This window comes from Haliotis asinina, chromosome 10, assembly GCF_037392515.1.
Source record: "Haliotis asinina isolate JCU_RB_2024 chromosome 10, JCU_Hal_asi_v2, whole genome shotgun sequence".
In the NCBI taxonomy this organism is placed as follows: domain Eukaryota; kingdom Metazoa; phylum Mollusca; class Gastropoda; order Lepetellida; family Haliotidae; genus Haliotis; species Haliotis asinina.
Genome location: NC_090289.1, coordinates 48,114,355 through 48,135,138, shown reverse-complemented (window position 1 = coordinate 48,135,138; position 20,784 = coordinate 48,114,355). Strand labels below are relative to the sequence as shown.

Genomic DNA, 20,784 nt, shown 5'->3' with positions numbered 1-20,784 from the left:
AGAAGTCATCACTTTGATGGTTTGCTCTACCACATCTCCAACATTCACGAACAGGACACGAGTTACGATTTTCCTGTTTTCTGTAACCTTTTTGTGAGTACTTCTTGTCTGTATGTCTCGTCAACACATTAACTTTGTGACTAAATTTATTTGTTTCCTTGTTAGCATCTTCCATACCCAAAGCAATTTCAGTGGCTTTCTTTAAGTCCAGATTCTTTTCATCCAACACGTTTCTTTGTCGGTGAGCCCACATACAAACATGTCTCTCAATGCATCATCAAGAAAGTTTCCAAAATCACAGTACTCACTCAGTTGACGAAACTCTGCCAGGAATGCATTCACAGTTTCACCATGGCGTTGTTTCAGTTGGTAAAACTTAAATCTCTCAGCTATCACCAATGTTTTGGGATTTATGTGGTTCTTCACAGTACCACACAGGTCAGTGTATGACTTTTCAGAAGGTTTTGCAGGTGAAACTAAAGTTCCCATTAGAGAGTATGTTTCCCGTCCTACCTCAGTAAGCCGAATAGCCTTCTTTTTATCAGAATCTGTAATGTCATTAGCCACGAAATATTGATTCAGTCTTTCAATATACTCAATCCAATCTCCACTTTCGGATAAGGAAACTTCTTCCATTCTACCATGTGATGAAACAGCAGCCATCTTAAACCGCACATCACTCACTACATAAAATGCTCTCAGTCTGACCTTAACACAGATGACCGTTCGTTGCTAATATTACGTTCTGAGCAAATCCCATCCTCGTCGCCATTTTGTAGTGTTTTCATTCATCTAACTTTACCAACATGGGACACAACACCTTGAAACCTTCGTCGTTTTATTTACAGCCACCACACGTGGCTACCAGAATGCAGACGCGAGCGCGCCACACGCATGAACTGCACGGGGTTTACAGCATAATGTTGTTGTTGATTCTTTCTTGAGTTAACGCGCTAACAGCCTTTATATTGACGAGCAGAGGCTGTTTGGAGCATGTGCACCGGAAGAAAGGGATGGTAACAGTCTGATGACGAGATTCAGAGAAGTCATGATTGACGTCCTGCAGATCTAGCCAAGATAGTTATTTAATAGTCTTTTTATCACTAATTGCTTATGGATCATCGAATGATTGGCAGCTTATCACTTTCAGAATATAACAGAAAACTGTTTTGAACGGTGTGACATACAAATCGTGGTGAGAGATCATGGCATGAAATGGAAGCCCGTAGAGATTCTGGTCGTTGACCTTTAGTCCTGGATGACACAATCCTTAATGAAGAATTTCAAGTCATTAGTAAAGCAATAACCTAGGAACAATAAAGTAAATATCCTTCTCACAGCTCTTGATTGCAGTATATGTCCGATTTTAAATCTAGAATATCTTCATTTTATTATGCTTAAAACATGCATCATACTGGGGCATACACCACTTACGGAACACTTCTGGGTGGGTCCATTTTTCTGTTTTTCAATATATTTTCATTTAGACATCTTATGTTTGAAACATCCAAATGAGCACAGAGCAATGCTTATTTCAGGAGCTGACTTAGACATGCCAATTCATTGTTCCGTGCGTAAGTATTCCCATATTGGTCTGTACCCGGATATCGGGGGTGGGGTGGTCTAGTGGTTAAAGCGGTCTCTGGTCATATTGAAGGCCCACATAGGTGCAATGTGTGAAGTCCATTTCTTGTGTACCCCGCTGTGGTATTGATGGAATAGAGCTTAAAAACGACGTAAAACTAAACTCACTCACTGTATCGTGGTAGATTAGTAGACTCATACCCCATAAAATGTTCATAAGTAGGAAATTGGCTTTAGTCATAATATCCATGTGAATAATGGACGCCAGACCTTCGGTATTCCACACGCTTCAACTATTGGGCTAACTACGTTATGAAATGAGCTGATGCTTACAGCTTTCAGTTATTTTCAGTTATTTTGAGCTATTTCTGAGAATCTTTTCCTGGTGTCATCTCAAAGTCGTCTTTTATCAAAACGACAATTTGCTGATGCGAATAAAAAAACAAAACAACTTACTGACAGAAATGAAACTCTGAATTTGATGGTGCTTCAAAAAGATTGCCTCCCAGCGAAAATAGATCTCCTACTAGCATTCAAAATGAACTTCGACTGAAAACCAGTGGGACCCACTGCTTTTGTTTTCTGTGATTAAGGAAGACAGCTTTTCCCTCCCCAATAAGTATTGTTTCCATTTTAAAATATGGGACATACACATTCTTATCAAGGCCCACAAGGATTTTATTGTTTTGGTCCCTTAGGGCCTGCGGCTTTTCAGGGTTAAAGTTTAATGTTTTATATACTACACCACGATGTCCGACCTCATGTGAATCCGAACCATTTATTTGTATTTATTGATAGGACAGCTTGTACCAGTGACATAACTGAACATGTTTTTGACAAAGTCTGTCTAAATACCGTGCGTGATGTTTTTGTCAAATGGATACCCCTGGAGTACATTTTGCCGCCGTGTCCTATACATTGTATCGTTATATTTAAATTGTATTCTGTGTGATTGTCTGGCGGTATCTCTATCCAGAGACACTTAAACTGAGATATACAACAACATCGTTTGTCCTTTGCCATGGCAACAAACGATACATTTGGGATTACACATGCCTGTTTTTGATTTGTTTCCTGTTCGGTATTGTAATTATCTGACTTTCATTTCTGTGGAAGCTCTGGTGGGTGAGTGGGTGAGATGGTTGAATTTATGAGCCAAGTGACCTATCTAGAGTGTTGACTCTATTCCTTGACGCCACTCCCTCAGAGGTACTTGATTTGTAACTTCGTTTATAAGGTGTAACCCAGACTAAAACTGATGCTCCATTCGACCAATCTGTAAAAAGCAATGTGCCTTCATTGTGTTAGGACACATGTTATTTTAGGATCTTTCAATTTTCTCCTAGATGTCTTAGTGACAGCCGGGGTGGTAGGGTAGCCTTGTTCGCTCGTCACGCCCAAGAGTGGGGTTCGTTTCCCCACATGATAAGTGAACCCCAATTCTGGTGTCCTCCGCCGTGGTAATGGTGGAATATTGCTAAAAGTGACTTAAAACCAAACTCAGTCACTCACTAACTTAGTGGCAGGATCGTGTGAGGCGAACCACTGGTCATATAGACGAACATAGTGCCAACAGTTAACACCTGTTGATGGTGATTCACAGTCACAATGGTATTGTCGGAAACGTGCTGTAGCCTGTGGACATTCGCCTATTTCATTTTTTATCAGTGGTATGTTAGCGGTTCAGTGACAAGACAAACTGTTCACCAAAAATGATGGTCATGACTTCACCTCAACATTTTACGAGCGCCTCAGTCATTAGATATTTCATTTCTAACTGTGAAAGTTTCATGGTAAAAGTGTAGAGCTTGTATTTGAATGTGACATTGACTGATTTAACTTAATTTGGATTTGATTGTATTGCAGTCAATCTACGAACAGAATCTACTTATACAACGTCGAATACCTCGACTGTCGACATTATTAAACGGAAACATAGGAATGTGCTAAATTGTGGTTTTGAAGTGATATTTATGAAACCTGGAACACATATGGAATCCCAGCTGTGCAGATATATGCTCATGCTTTTGATCACTGGATTGTCTGGTCAGACCGCCTCCATGTAAGTTAAATATGACTGAGTGCGACTCATTCAAGCGAATGATATGATCACAAGTCTATCACACCACTCAAAAAGTATATTGAAATCCGCACTGTTTGCATGTAACAAAACTGACGTAGTTTTCCTTAGTTGTAGATATTATTAAGACACCCCCCAATGTTGTGAACAGACGTCTAGTTGCGAAATGTCTGAAATCTGCGCTACAAGATATGCGACGCAGGGATTGGTGGAAGTGTCATCTGAGGTGCCATAATTCGCAGGAGTGTCCCTTGAGCATGTCAGAATCCGTGGACTAACATCCAAGTTCACCCCGAGTATGTTTGTGGGATGGTATGCACTATACCCACGATAACCTGTTTCACCGTTCTCCAAAGTGATCATAACCCTAAGATGATCGTAAGTCTCACACTTCAGCGTGCACCTACGACAGTCGTAACGCTCGAGGAACGGGCCCGAGTTCCCCCGATTGTGTTCGTGGGTTGTCTGCGTCATATCAGTGCTCATCGGTGCCACCCAAGTAGTTAACGTTTGAAATCTACGTTACTTCGCCCTTTTCTGTTCTAAATAGAATATTGTTCAACGCAGTTTTAAACCCCGCTCACACCCAAAATAATACGAGGGTAGTGCTTCTGACGTATCGATTGTTGCGGATACAGTCTCTGGTGTGGCTTGATTTTGACTATTTTAAAGTATTTTGGGAATTACTTTGTTTTTCTGTCACACTTCCAAGGATCTCTGAGGGATGTCTTGGTGTTGACGACGGTGGTCATATGTGGTTAGATATTTATGGATCACGACAAGAATCAGGTGTGACCCATCTCTATTAACAGACCGCCGCCACATAACAGGAATATTGCTGAGCGTGACGTAAACTCATTCATTTGTATCGCAGGAGACGGAAATCTGACCTACTCACTCACTCATTAACCTCTAAAACGCACGCACGCACGCTTGGAATGCTTAAACGTTGACGTTTAACGGCGTGTCCGTTGTCGACCTTGGGCTAATCACCAAAGAGTATGTGTCCCGGGCTACATTTGAGATGCGATATACGTATACATCACTGAGTCTCCGTGTCTCACGAAAACTGGAAACACGAGACACGCGGATAAAACGTGTTTTCTTAACACCAGCCCTCCTTCATTCATGTCCGTTCCGCCCTATGGACGTACTTTCTAACGGCTCTCGGGACAGAGAAGGATGAGATACAGGCTTTCCGTCGAAAACAACCACGTTGTCGTGCTGATAACACAGCATGTAACCTTAAAATCTCAGTTTCCTTTGCACGTATAATGTTTATCTCAGGTCTGATTAACGTGTCGCTTACAGCACCAGCGTCCAACTGAAAAGGACTGTGCTCCAGTTATGAGTACAGTCGGGTTAAGAAAGTAGAATGTTTAATTGGTTGCAATTCTGTTGGTATTTCAGATCTTCCCATCGGACATATATCTTGGAAATCAGTACGTTAAAGTTAAAGCAACATATCTTGTACTCGCATCCCTCCTGCTTACAAGCATGTCCACAGTTCACAGCTATGTAAAATTTGGGGACATAGTGCGTCTTCTTGATCTTCACCCACCCCTCTCTTGATTTTCAAGCACAACCCTCCAACACCTACCTCCATCTTCATTCACTTCTCTCGGGATCTTCTCCCATACCTGCATCGAACTTCACTAACACTTGTTGATCTTCACCCACTACTCTCTTGATATTCACCCACAGCTGTCTCGAACTTAATCTCTCTCGATCTTGTCCAATACCTAGCTCGATCTTCACTATCGTCCTTTCTCGCGATTTTCTTTTACACCTCTATCGATCCTCACTAACACCTCCATCGATCTACGCTAATGTCTCTCTCGAACTTCATCCACACCTCTATCGATCTTCGCTAACACATCTCTTGATCTTCTCCTATCCCTCAATCGATCTCCAGCCATACTCCACATCGTAACTATCTCCCGTTCCGCATTCGACACGTATCAACCCACTTCTCACACGTCGCTCCTCGCCCACACCCGCCCACCACCCTCCTCTCGCGTCCAACTCCTCTCCTTTGCCTTAACCTTCTAATTCCGCCCCACAGGCATCCCCGCACCCTAACGTACCACGCCGACACCCACCACCACCAACATTATACCGCCTCAACACTGGGAACTCGGCAAGAGTATTTCGGCGAAAGTTGCAAATTAATATATCAGTCGTATCGTTAATTGCAGGTTATTACAAGGGTGTTATTAAATAGCTACCGTAGTGAGTGTGATTATAACGGCTGACACCATGAGGGCATACGTATTTAACACCCGTGTAATGTATTAGGCATGATGAAGATAATCAAAATAAATTAATTTTTGTTTTTTTTAAAAATAGAAATATTTGCCCTAGGGCAGTTAATCAAGTTATGCTAATAACACACACTAACAACGGACATAACTTTCCTTAGTGGTTCTACATGAGGAAACTGGGATTTTCAAGATAACTTCTCTTACATGGAGACACTTAAACATCTTTAGATGTCTTTAAGCATGGCACGCCTGAGAGTAAAAACCATGAACTTTTCACTATCTCGACAGACGCTATATCAGGGAGGGCGATGTTGTGGCCTAGTAGTTAGGCGTTCGCTCGTCGCGCTGAAGACCCAGGCTCCGCCGAGGACGCCGTGGTATAGCTGTAATATTGTTAAAGCCGCGTAAAATTAAACTCACTCACTATAGCAACTGGACGCGGTTTGGTACACTTGAGAGGCAGTGGAGTAAGCATACATTGAGTATCACTACACTACGGGTTTTCGTGTGCATCATCTGTGTATATATATGCACACTAACACCTGAGCAGCAAACGCGCGTTGGCGTAAATACCACCGAATACAGAGAACTGGCAATGTAATACAGACAGACGAGTTTATTTCAGTAAATGGTCTCCGGGTTTTCAGGACAAGATCGTTCACGTATTTTATGTTACTTAGATAATTCAGACCTCCAAAATCAGAGCTATTGTTCTGAATTGAAAACGCCAACGTATTATTTGTGTATATATTCAGAACATTCTCAGTGATATGTTTGTCTCTTAGTGCTGATTTAAATTTACATACAAAAATACAGGCATTTAATCCTCAGTGTGGACCAAGTGCTCGGTTTACAATAAAAAAACAGCGTTTGATTGTATTCAATATTACCATGTGGCCAACTGCTATTTTTAAATTACAACATCTAAACGGTCAAACTATGCACGAATGAAGACAGAAAGAAAAAGTGAAAAATGAAACGCTCCGCTCCCAAGAAACAGTTCACTTGCATAAAACAGCAGTGAAATTGATTTGATCACAAACATGTGTCCCTGTACCCTCTGCGACACCGGGGCTCCGAAACATATACACACGTACGTCTTACACCCTATACACTGTACACTCCCTGTTAGATAAACCTGTTTGGTCTCATACATTACACCAAAAGACGGCAAAAACCTGTAAAATCGCCATTTAGCAACATGTAGCAGCGTATTAAACCAAACCCCCGTATCAGTTGTGTCAGTGCTCTCCTTCAGCTCAGCTAAACTATTTGTTGTGAAATGTTGAGTATTTGAGGTGTGTGGAACGCATTTTGGCTGTAGGCGTGGGATATTGATAGTTGGTATCGTGGTAACAGTGATTTGGAAGAAGAACTGGTAGCAGGCAGCGAATGTTGTGGTAAATTATCGAGAACAGACCAGACAATCTAGTGATCATGCATGAGAATCAATCTAATCTAACTGACTAATCGCGGGTATCAATGTAATCTAATCGATTAATCATGAGTATCAATCTAATATATTAAGATACATTGACCGGTGTCAACCCAGTCAGCAAACCACTGGATCATTGTACGAAATAGTTTCATATTTTGTTATACTATTCGGCAAGCCATGCTTGAAACTAACAGGCCTAGAACATAATACACTAACCCGAAATATGAATGTAGAAACTGAGCAAAATATTTAAAAAATCAGGGATATGTTATATAGTCTTCCTACACGAATACTACATCGTTGGCATGACACGTGTTTATCATTAAGCTGGTGATATCATGAATATTCTTTTCAGACAACATTCTTGCATGATTTAAAAGTTTATTGTAAGTTAACAAGGCGGTGAGAGTGATATATTTGTCGGAGCGTGGAATATTCTACTGGTTATAGTGTTCACTCATCATGCTTAAGACCCGAGTTCGATTCCCTACATGGGTACAGTGTGTCCCCCGCCCTGATATTACCTATGTTATTAAAATTCTTGTAAAACACTCCGACAAAGGTATAGTCGCTATATTATGTAGTATTTCTTCCAATCATCGGATTATGTCTTCATATATTAAATGTCGACGGGCAGTGCTAACATTGCTTCCACTTCTCACTGCGTAAAGTGGAAGCTGTGAAAACCCCTTCCGTGGCTTGTACATTTATCACCAGCTTTACAATCCAGCACATTGTCTAAAACGGATGGTTTCTTCAGTCCCAATGAGTTGCCGGGTTAGGCAGCTTCCACTGTACTTTTGCTTCCATCAAATCAGAATACGACTTCTCTTTTTCAAGTAACGTCTGTGTATCTGTTTGTTCTTAACTCTGCGAGCAGCATAATGTTAGCTATAAGTCGGTAGCAACTTGTTGAGAATGGACCAAACAATCTAGTGATCGTGAGCATCAAACTAAGATATGATGACCTGTGTCATTCCAGTCGGGAAGCTTGACTACTGGATCCCATTAGTCGTCCCTTGCGACAAGCACACATTGCTGAAGACTGAAATTGCTGAAAATCTAACCCGTGTCCTCGTCAAGGGTGTACATGTATATTGATAGTAACAAACAAACCCATTTTAATTGAAAGGAGCCCCAGAGAGACCAGAAATGTTGAACCTGAGGAAATCTTCACTTGCTTCATTTACAGTCTAAGTAAACTTAGTCTCGGTGTTATTCGTTACACTCCACCAACTGAGTATAACAAACCCTAGTAGTAGGTCGCGTCAGGTAACCTTTGAGCGACCTATGGCCGTCCAATGAAACGTGGGGCGGTTAAATAGATTTAACCAATCAGACAACGGCTACTAGTTAGAGATCGGAGGGACTTAGAAAATATTTAGATCACTTACACAGATCTCTCCACAACAAAACATCCTCATAAAACACAGTTATTTGACCTGCAATATAACGATTTGGGGTTTCTGTTGACGTGGTTACCATTAGCTAATATTTCCGCAAGATGACATACCTTGAATATTGCCAAAACCAATATTTTCAGCGACTGTTTTCTCACCGTTGTCATGGTTGTAATCACACGAAGCGATCGTTAGCTCGTTAGCTTAATAGCATTCGGAATCGTTCGGGCACGAACCTTTTCGAGATAAAAAGTTCAAAAGGTGTGTGTGAATGTCCATTTCCGCGAATTGGTAAGCTGTGCTCTGATTGGTCAATCTCAAACGTTACCTGACGCGACCTCCCATAAGGTTTTGTTAGACTCAGTAGTGGAGTGTAACGAAAAGTACTGAGGCAGCGTTTACTTAGACTGGCTTCATCTAAGACTTTAGCGCTTCAGAGAAGGCTTGGCATTAGGCAAAATAATATGGTTCACGAAGTGTGAGACAGACTAGGTCAGGCTCGGTGACTTACGTGCGATCGTACCCCGACGGGGCAGTTCCGATATTAATCCCTCGTTTTCGAGTACAAACTGTCATAGATTATATACAGCTGCCTTTGATAGCTTGAATATTCCAGTTTTCGACAACATGCATGATATGATATAATATGATACGCTATGTCATCTCATGACATGTCGTTCTATAACATAACCGCTTAACACGATTGTTCTTTGAAGCATCCTCCTGGGTGTAGATTTTCGAAGTTCTCTTAGAGCTGAGATAGTCGTACGTCTATGGCAATGTATGGCACTTACGTCTCTCTTAGAGCTATGAGAGCTTCGAAAATCTAGGGACTGGACTTCAGGATCTCACTTATCCTTCCATACATATAATTTTAGATATGAGATAATTTGAATTCAGGGACGGAAGCCACAATGACCGTAGACTGAGGAGGTATTGTGACAGCAACAATGATGGCATACTGATGAAGTACTGAAACAGCATTAATGATGGTAGACTGAGAAGGTATTCTAACAGCAAAAATGATCGCAGGCTGACGACCTACTGTAACGTTATAACAATGATCGCAGACTGAGAAGGCACTGTACCAGCAACGATAAACGAAGACTGAGGAGGTACTGTAACAACAACAATGACCGTTGACTAAGAAGGTACTGTGACGGCAAAAATGATCGCATTCTCATGAAATGCTGTACATGTAACAACAACAATGACGGTAGACTCCAGAGGTATTGTGACAGCAACAATGATCGCATTCTCATGAAATGCTGTAACAGCAACTATGACGGTAGACTCCAGAGGTATTGTAACAGCAACAATGATCGCATTCTCATGAAATGCTGTAACAGCAACAATGACGGTAGACTCCAGAGGTATTGTGATAGCAACAATGATCGCAGACTGATGAAGTACTGAAACAGCAACAATGACCACAGACTGAGAAGGTACTGTAACAGCAACAATGATAACAGACTGAGAAAGTACTGTGACGGCAACAATGACCACAGACTGGGAAGGTAAAGTGACAGGAATAATAATCGTAGACTGAATGAATGACTGAATGAGTAAGTTGATATTTAACGTCACATTGGCAATATCTCAGCCGAAATATCGTAACGAAAACAATTCATACAATAAAAATGGAAACATTTTGAAGTGTAAAACACTAGAGTATCACAGATGTGAACATAAAACTAACTAGCATGGAAAACACAAACACTGTAATTAAGTAGACAATGCGATATAAAACATTGGTAACCGATCGCCAACAACTGAAGGTTGATCACCATGGGGACGTACAGTGGCTTTGCTACCTGCATGAACCCTAGCTGGATTACACCATACATCCCTTCAGCCATTGGCGTTTATGCTACAATTTAGCCATACATTAAAATGGTAACAATAATACGATTAAAAACCTGACAGACTTAAATTTATTGCAAATGTTAAAGGACGTTGGACGTTCTTGTTAGGAAAACAATTTTACGCTGCGTCAGCCCCCTTCGAAGGTACAGCCGCTCACAATTTGAGTTTAGTAGACTGACAATAGCAACAATAATTGTAGACTAAGAAGGAACTCTAACAGCAACAATACTTGTAGACTAAGACGGAACTCTAACAGCAACAATAATTGTAGACTAAGAAGGAACCCTAACAGCAACAGTAATTGTAGACTAAGAAGTAACTCGAACATCTACAGTAATTGTAGACTACGAGGGAACTCTAACAGCAACAGTAATTGTAGACTAAGAAGGATCTCGAACATCTACAGGAATTGTAGACTAAGAAGGAACTCTAAAAGCAAAAATAATTGTAGACTAAGAAGGAACTGTAACGTCTGCAGTAATTGTAGACTAAGTCGGAACTCTAACAGCAACAATAATTGTAGACTAAGAAGGAACTGTAACGTCTGCAGTAATTCTAGACTAAGTTGGAACTCTAACAGCAACAATAATTGTAGACTAAGAAGGAACTCTAACAGCAACAATAATTGTAGACTAAGACGGAACTCTAACAGCAACAATAATTGTAGACTAAGAAGGAACCCTAACAGCAACAGTAATTGTAGACTAAGAAGTAACTCGAACATCTACAGTAATTGTAGACTACGAGGGAACTCTAACAGCAACAATAATTGTAGACTAAGAAGGAGATCGAACAGCAACAGTAATTGAAGACTAAGACGGAACTCTCACATCTACAGTAATTGTAGACTAAGACAGAACTCTAAAAGCAACAGTAATTGTAGACTAAGAAGGAACTCGAACATCTACAGTAATTGTAGACTAAGAAGGAACTCTAAAAGCAAAAATAATTGTAGACTAAGAAGGAACTCTAACATCTACAGTAATTGTAGACTAAGACGGAACTCGACAAGCAACAGTAATTGTAGACTAAGACGGAACTCTAACAACAACAGAAATTGTAGACTAAGAAGGATCAACAGACATTTACAGGAATTGTAGACTTAGAAGGAACTCTAAAAGCAAAAATAATCGTAGACTAAGAAGGATCTCTAACATCTACAGGAATTGTAGACTAAGAAGGAACTCTAACAGCAACAGTAATTATAGACTAAGAAGGAACTCGAACATCTACAGAAATTCTAGACTAAGACGGAACTCTAAAAGCAAAAATAATCGTAGACTAAGAAGGAACTCTAACAGCAACAGTAATTGTAGACTAAGAAGAATCTCGAACATCTACAGGAACTGTAGACTAAGACGGACCTCTAAAAGCAAAAATAATTGTAGACTAAGAAGGATCTCTAACGTCTGCAGTAATTGTAGACTAAGACGGAACTCTAGAAGCAAAAATAATTGTAGACTAAGAAGGAACTCAAACATCTACACTAATTGTAGACTAAGACGGAACTCTAAAAGCAAAAATAATTGTAGACAAAGAAGGAACTCTAACAGCAACAATAACTGTAGACTAAGACGGAACTCTAACATCTACAGTAATTGTAGACTAAGAAGGAACTCTAACATCTACAGTAATTGTAGACTAAGACGGAACACTAAAAGCAAAAATAATTGTAGACTAAGAAGGAGCTCGAACAGGAACAATAACTGTAGACTAAGACAGAACTCTAACATCTACAGTAATTGTAGACTAAGAAGGAACTCTAACATCTACAGTAATTGTAGACTAAGACGGAACTCGAACGTCTACAGTAATTGTAGACTAAGACGGAAATCTAACAGCAACAATAACTGTAGACTAAGAAGGAACTCTAACAGCAACAATAATTGTAGACTAAGAAGGAACTCTAACATCTACAGTAATTGTAAACTAAGACGGAACTCAAACAGCTACAATAATTCTAGACTAAGAAGGAACTCTAACATCTACAGTAATTGTAGACTAAGAAAGAACTCTCACATCTACAGTAATTCTAGACTAAGAAGGAACTCTAACAGCAACAATACTTGTAGACTAAGAAGGAACTCCAACATCTACAGTAATTCTAGACTAAGAAGGAACTCTAACAGCAACAATAATTGTAGACTAAGAAGGAACTCTAACATCTACAGTAATTCTAGACTAAGAAAGAACTCTAACATCTACAGTAATTCTAGACTAAGAAGGAACTCTAACATCTACAGTAATTCTAGACTAAGAAGGAACTCTAACAGCAACAATAATTGTAGACTAAGAAGGAACTCTAACAGCAGCAATAATTGTAGACTAAGAAGGAATTCCAACATCTACAGTAATTGTAGACTAAGAAGGAACTCTAACAGCAACAATAATTCTAGACTAAGAAGGAACTCTAACATCTACAGTAATTGTAGACTAAGAAGGAACTCTAACAGCAACAATAATTGTAGACTAAGAAGGAACTCTAACATTTACAGTAATTCTAGACTAAGAAGGAACTCTAACAGCAACAATAATTGTAGACTAAGAAGGAACTCTAACAGCAACAATAATTGTAGACTAAGAAGGAATTCTAACATCTACAGTAATTGTAGACTAAGAAGGAGCTCTAACAGCAACAATAATTCTAGACTAAGAAGGAACTCTAACATCTACAGTAATTGTAGACTAAGAAGGAACTCTAACAGCAACAATAATTGTAGACTAAGAAGGAACTCTAACATTTACAGTAATTCTAGACTAAGAAGGAACTCTAACAGCAGCAATAATTCTAGACTGAGAAGGAACTCTAACATCTACAGTAATTGTAGACTAAGAAGGAACTCTAACAGCAACAATAATTGTAGACTAAGAAGGAACTCTAACATCTACAGTAATTCTAGACTAAGAAAGAACTCTAACATCTACAGTAATTCTAGACTAAGAAGGAACTCTAACATCTACAGTAATTCTAGACTAAGAAGGAACTCTAACAGCAACAGTAATTGTAGACTAAGAAGGAACTCTAACATCTACAGTAATTCTAGACTAAGAAAGAACTCTAACATCTACAGTAATTCTAGACTAAGAAGGAACTCTAACAGCAACAATAATTGTAGACTAAGAAGGAACTCTAACATCTACAGTAATTCTAGACTAAGAAAGAACTCTAACATCTACAGTAATTCTAGACTAAGAAGGAGCTCTAACATCTACAGTAATTCTAGACTAAGAAGGAACTCTAACAGCAACAGTAATTGTAGACTAAGAAGGAACTCTAACATCTACAGTAATTCTAGACTAAGAAAGAACTCTAACATCTACAGTAATTCTAGACTAAGAAGGAACTCTAACAGCAACAATAATTGTAGACTAAGAAGGAACTCTAACAGCAACAATAATTCTAGACTAAGAAGGAACTCTAACATCTACAGTAATTGTAGACTAAGAAAGAACTCTAACATCTACAGTAATTGTAGACTAAGAAGGAACTCTAACAGCAACAAAAGTTGTAGACTAAGAAGGAACTCTAACAGCAACAATAATTCTAGACTAAGAAGGAACTCTAACATCTACAGTAATTGTAGACTAAGAAGGAACTCCAACATCTACAGTAATTGTAGACTAAGAAGGAACTCTAACAGCAACAATACTTGTAGACTAAGAAGGAACTCCAACATCTACAGTAATTCTAGACTAAGAAGGAACTCTAACAGCAACAATAATTGTAGACTAAGAAGGAACTCTAACATTTACAGTAATTCTAGACTAAGAAGGAACTCTAACAGCAACAATAATTGTAGACTAAGAAGGAACTCTAACAGCAACAATAATTGTAGACTAAGAAGGAATTCTAACATCTACAGTAATTGTAGACTAAGAAGGAGCTCTAACAGCAACAATAATTCTAGACTAAGAAGGAACTCTAACATCTACAGTAATTGTAGACTAAGAAGGAACTCTAACAGCAACAATAATTGTAGACTAAGAAGGAACTCTAACATCTACAGTAATTCTAGACTAAGAAAGAACTCTAACATCTACAGTAATTCTAGACTAAGAAGGAACTCTAACATCTACAGTAATTCTAGACTAAGAAGGAACTCTAACAGCAACAATAATTGTAGACTAAGAAGGAACTCTAACATTTACAGTAATTCTAGACTAAGAAGGAACTCTAACATCTACAGTAATTCTAGACTAAGAAAGAACTCTAACATCTACAGTAATTCTAGACTAAGAAGGAGCTCTAACATCTACAGTAATTCTAGACTAAGAAGGAACTCTAACAGCAACAGTAATTGTAGACTAAGAAGGAACTCTAACATCTACAGTAATTCTAGACTAAGAAAGAACTCTAACATCTACAGTAATTCTAGACTAAGAAGGAACTCTAACAGCAACAATAATTGTAGACTAAGAAGGAACTCTAACAGCAACAATAATTCTAGACTAAGAAGGAACTCTAACATCTACAGTAATTGTAGACTAAGAAAGAACTCTAACATCTACAGTAATTGTAGACTAAGAAGGAACTCTAACAGCAACAAAAGTTGTAGACTAAGAAGGAACTCTAACAGCAACAATAATTCTAGACTAAGAAGGAACTCTAACATCTACAGTAATTGTAGACTAAGAAGGAACTCCAACATCTACAGTAATTGTAGACTAAGAAGGAACTCTAACAGCAACAATACTTGTAGACTAAGAAGGAACTCCAACATCTACAGTAATTCTAGACTAAGAAGGAACTCTAACAGCAACAATACTTGTAGACTAAGAAGGAACTCCAACATCTACAGTAATTCTAGACTAAGAAGGAACTCTAACAGCAACAATAATTGTAGACTAAGAAGGAACTCTAACATCTACAGTAATTCTAGACTAAGAAAGAACTCTAACATCTACAGTAATTCTAGACTAAGAAGGAACTCTAACATCTACAGTAATTCTAGACTAAGAAGGAACTCTAACAGCAACAATAATTGTAGACTAAGAAGGAACTCTAACAGCAACAATAATTGTAGACTAAGAAGGAATTCTAACATCTACAGTAATTGTAGACTAAGAAGGAACTCTAACAGCAACAATAATTCTAGACTAAGAAGGAACTCTAACATCTACAGTAATTGTAGACTAAGAAGGAACTCTAACAGCAACAATAATTGTAGACTAAGAAGGAACTCTAACATTTACAGTAATTCTAGACTAAGAAGGAACTCTAACATCTACAGTAATTCTAGACTAAGAAAGAACTCTAACATCTACAGTAATTCTAGACTAAGAAGGAGCTCTAACATCTACAGTAATTCTAGACTAAGAAGGAACTCTAACAGCAACAATAATTGTAGACTAAGAAGGAACTCTAACAGCAACAATAATTGTAGACTAAGAAGGAACTCTAACATCTACAGTAATTCTAGACTAAGAAAGAACTCTAACATCTACAGTAATTCTAGACTAAGAAGGAGCTCTAACATCTACAGTAATTCTAGACTAAGAAGGAACTCTAACAGCAACAGTAATTGTAGACTAAGAAGGAACTCTAACATCTACAGTAATTCTAGACTAAGAAAGAACTCTAACATCTACAGTAATTCTAGACTAAGAAGGAACTCTAACAGCAACAATAATTGTAGACTAAGAAGGAACTCTAACAGCAACAATAATTCTAGACTAAGAAGGAACTCTAACATCTACAGTAATTGTAGACTAAGAAAGAACTCTAACATCTACAGTAATTGTAGACTGAGAAGGAACTCTAACAGCAACAAAAGTTGTAGACTAAGAAGGAACTCTAACAGCAACAATAATTCTAGACTAAGAAGGAACTCTAACATCTACAGTAATTGTAGACTAAGAAGGAACTCCAACATCTACAGTAATTGTAGACTAAGAAGGAACTCTAACAGCAACAATACTTGTAGACTAAGAAGGAACTCCAACATCTACAGTAATTCTAGACTAAGAAGGAACTCTAACAGCAACAATACTTGTAGACTAAGAAGGAACTCCAACATCTACAGTAATTCTAGACTAAGAAGGAACTCTAACAGCAACAATAATTGTAGACTAAGAAGGAACTCTAACATCTACAGTAATTCTAGACTAAGAAAGAACTCTAACATCTACAGTAATTCTAGACTAAGAAGGAACTCTAACATCTACAGTAATTCTAGACTAAGAAGGAACTCTAACAGCAACAATAATTGTAGACTAAGAAGGAACTCTAACAGCAACAATAATTGTAGACTAAGAAGGAATTCTAACATCTACAGTAATTGTAGACTAAGAAGGAACTCTAACAGCAACAATAATTCTAGACTAAGAAGGAACTCTAACATCTACAGTAATTGTAGACTAAGAAGGAACTCTAACAGCAACAACAATTGTAGACTAAGAAGGAACTCTAACATTTACAGTAATTCTAGACTAAGAAGGAACTCTAACATCTACAGTAATTCTAGACTAAGAAAGAACTCTAACATCTACAGTAATTCTAGACTAAGAAGGAGCTCTAACATCTACAGTAATTGTAGACTAAGAAGGAACTCTAACAGCAACAGTAATTGTAGACTAAGAAGGAACTCTAACATCTACAGTAATTCTAGACTAAGAAAGAACTCTAACATCTACAGTAATTCTAGACTAAGAAGGAACTCTAACAGCAACAATAATTGTAGACTAAGAAGGAACTCTAACAGCAACAATAATTCTAGACTAAGAAGGAACTCTAACATCTACAGTAATTGTAGACTAAGAAAGAACTCTAACATCTACAGTAATTCTAGACTAAGAAGGAACTCTAACAGCAACAAAAGTTGTAGACTAAGAAGGAACTCTAACAGCAACAATAATTCTAGACTAAGAAGGAACTCTAACATCTACAGTAATTGTAGACTAAGAAGGAACTCTAACATCTACAGTAATTGTAGACTAAGAAGGAACTCTAACAGCAACAATACTTGTAGACTAAGAAGGAACTCCAACATCTACAGTAATTCTAGACTAAGAAGGAACTCTAACAGCAACAATACTTGTAGACTAAGAAGGAACTCCAACATCTACAGTAATTCTAGACTAAGAAGGAACTCTAACAGCAACAATAATTGTAGACTAAGAAGGAACTCTAACATCTACAGTAATTCTAGACTAAGAAAGAACTCTAACATCTACAGTAATTCTAGACTAAGAAGGAACTCTAACATCTACAGTAATTCTAGACTAAGAAGGAACTCTAACAGCAACAATAATTGTAGACTAAGAAGGAATTCTAACATCTACAGTAATTGTAGACTAAGAAGGAACTCTAACAGCAACAATAATTCTAGACTAAGAAGGAACTCTAACATCTACAGTAATTGTAGACTAAGAAGGAACTCTAACAGCAACAATAATTGTAGACTAAGAAGGAACTCTAACATTTACAGTAATTCTAGACTAAGAAGGAACTCTAACAGCAACAATAATTGTAGACTAAGAAGGAACTCTAACAGCAACAATAATTGTAGACTAAGAAGGAATTCTAACATCTACAGTAATTCTAGACTAAGAAGGAACTCTAACATTTACAGTAATTCTAGACTAAGAAGGAACTCTAACAGCAACAATAATTGTAGACTAAGAAGGAATTCTAACATCTACAGTAATTGTAGACTAAGAAGGAACTCTAACAGCAACAATAATTCTAGACTAAGAAGGAACTCTAACATCTACAGTAATTGTAGACTAAGAAGGAGCTCTAACAGCAACAATAATTCTAGACTAAGAAGGAACTCTAACATCTACAGTAATTGTAGACTAAGAAGGAACTCTAACAGCAACAATAATTGTAGACTAAGAAGGAACTCTAACATTTACAGTAATTCTAGACTAAGAAGGAACTCTAACAGCAGCAATAATTCTAGACTGAGAAGGAACTCTAACATCTACAGTAATTGTAGACTAAGAAGGAACTCTAACAGCAACAATAATTGTAGACTAAGAAGGAACTCTAACATCTACAGTAATTCTAGACTAAGAAAGAACTCTAACATCTACAGTAATTCTAGACTAAGAAGGAGCTCTAACATCTACAGTAATTCTAGACTAAGAAGGAACTCTAACAGCAACAGTAATTGTAGACTAAGAAGGAACTCTAACATCTACAGTAATTCTAGACTAAGAAAGAACTCTAACATCTACAGTAATTCTAGACTAAGAAGGAACTCTAACAGCAACAATAATTGTAGACTAAGAAGGAACTCTAACAGCAACAATAATTCTAGACTAAGAAGGAACTCTAACATCTACAGTAATTGTAGACTAAGAAAGAACTCTAACATCTACAGTAATTGTAGACTAAGAAGGAACTCTAACAGCAACAAAAGTTGTAGACTAAGAAGGAACTCTAACAGCAACAATAATTCTAGACTAAGAAGGAACTCTAACATCTACAGTAATTGTAGACTAAGAAGGAACTCTAACATCTACAGTAATTGTAGACTAAGAAGGAACTCTAACAGCAACAATACTTGTAGACTAAGAAGGAACTCCAACATCTACAGTAATTCTAGACTAAGAAGGAACTCTAACAGCAACAATACTTGTAGACTAAGAAGGAACTCTAACATTTACAGTAATTCTAGACTAAGAAGGAACTCTAACAGCAGCAATAATTCTAGACTGAGAAGGAACTCTAACATCTACAGTAATTGTAGACTAAGAAGGAACTCTAACAGCAACAATAATTGTAGACTAAGAAGGAACTCTAACATCTACAGTAATTCTAGACTAAGAAAGAACTCTAACATCTACAGTAATTCTAGACTAAGAAGGAACTCTAACAGCAACAATAATTGTAGACTAAGAAGGAACTCTAACAGCAACAATAATTGTAGACTAAGAAGGAACTCCAACATCTACAGTAATTGTAGACTAAGAAAGAACTCTAACATCTACAGTAATTGTAGACTAAGAAGGAACTCTAACAGCAACAAAAGTTGTAGACTAAGAAGGAACTCTAACAGCAACAATAATTCTAGACTAAGAAGGAACTCTAACATCTACAGTAATTGTAGACTAAGAAGGAACTCTAACATCTACAGTAATTGTAGACTAAGAAGGAACTCTAACAGCAACAATAATTGTAGACTAAGAAGGAACTCTAACATCTACAGTAATTGTAGACTTAGAAGGTACTGTAACATCTACAGTAATTCTAGACTAAGAAAGAACTCTAACATCTACAGTAATTTTAGACTAAGAAGGAACTCTAACACCAACAATAATTCTAGACTAAGAAGGAACTCTTACATCTACAGTAATTGTAGACTAAGAAGGAACTCCAACAGCAACAATAATTCTAGACTAAGAAGGAACTCTAACAGCAACAGTAATTGTAGACTAAGAAGGAACTCTAACAGCAACAATAATTGTAGACTAAGAAGGAACTCTAACAGCAACAATAATTGTAGACTAAGAAGGAACTCTAACATCTACAGTAATTCTAGACTAAGAAAGAACTCTAACATCTACAGTAATTCTAGACTAAGAAGGAGCTCTAACATCTACAGTAATTGTAGACTAAGAAGGAACTCTAACAGCAACAATAATTGTAGACTAAGAAGGAACTCTAACATCTACAGTAATTCTAGACTAAGAAAGAACTCTAACATCTACAGTAATTCTAGACTAAGAAGGAACTCTAACAGCAACAATAATTGTAGACTAAGAAGGAACTCTAACAGCAACAATAATTCTAGACTAAGAAGGAACTCTAACATCTACAGTAATTGTAGACTAAGAAGGAACTCTAACATCTACAGTAATTCTAGACTAAGAAGGAACTCTAACAGCAACAATAGTTGTAGACTAAGAAGGAACTCTAACAGCAACAATAATTCTAGACTAAGAAGGAACTCTAACATCTACAGTAATTGTAGACTAAGAAGGAACTCTAACAGCAACAATAATTGTAGACTAAGAAGGAACTCTAACATTTACAGTAATTCTAGACTAAGAAGGAACTCTAACATCTACAGTAATTCTAGACTAAGAAAGAACTCTAACATCTACAGTAATTCTAGACTAAGAAGGAGCTCTAACATCTACAGTAATTCTAGACTAAGAAGGAACTCTAACAGCAACAGTAATTGTAGACTAAGAAGGAACTCT

General features: G+C 37.7%; 1 protein-coding gene across 1 annotated transcript; it reads right to left on the bottom strand.

Moving 5' to 3' along the window:
* Positions 1-201: 201 nt before the first annotated feature.
* Positions 202-663, bottom strand: LOC137298737 (uncharacterized). The gene has a single exon (XM_067831014.1). It carries the CDS (start codon positions 661-663, stop codon positions 202-204), a length of 462 nt encoding a protein of 153 aa, XP_067687115.1.
* Between the last annotated feature and the right edge of the window lie 20,121 nt (positions 664-20,784).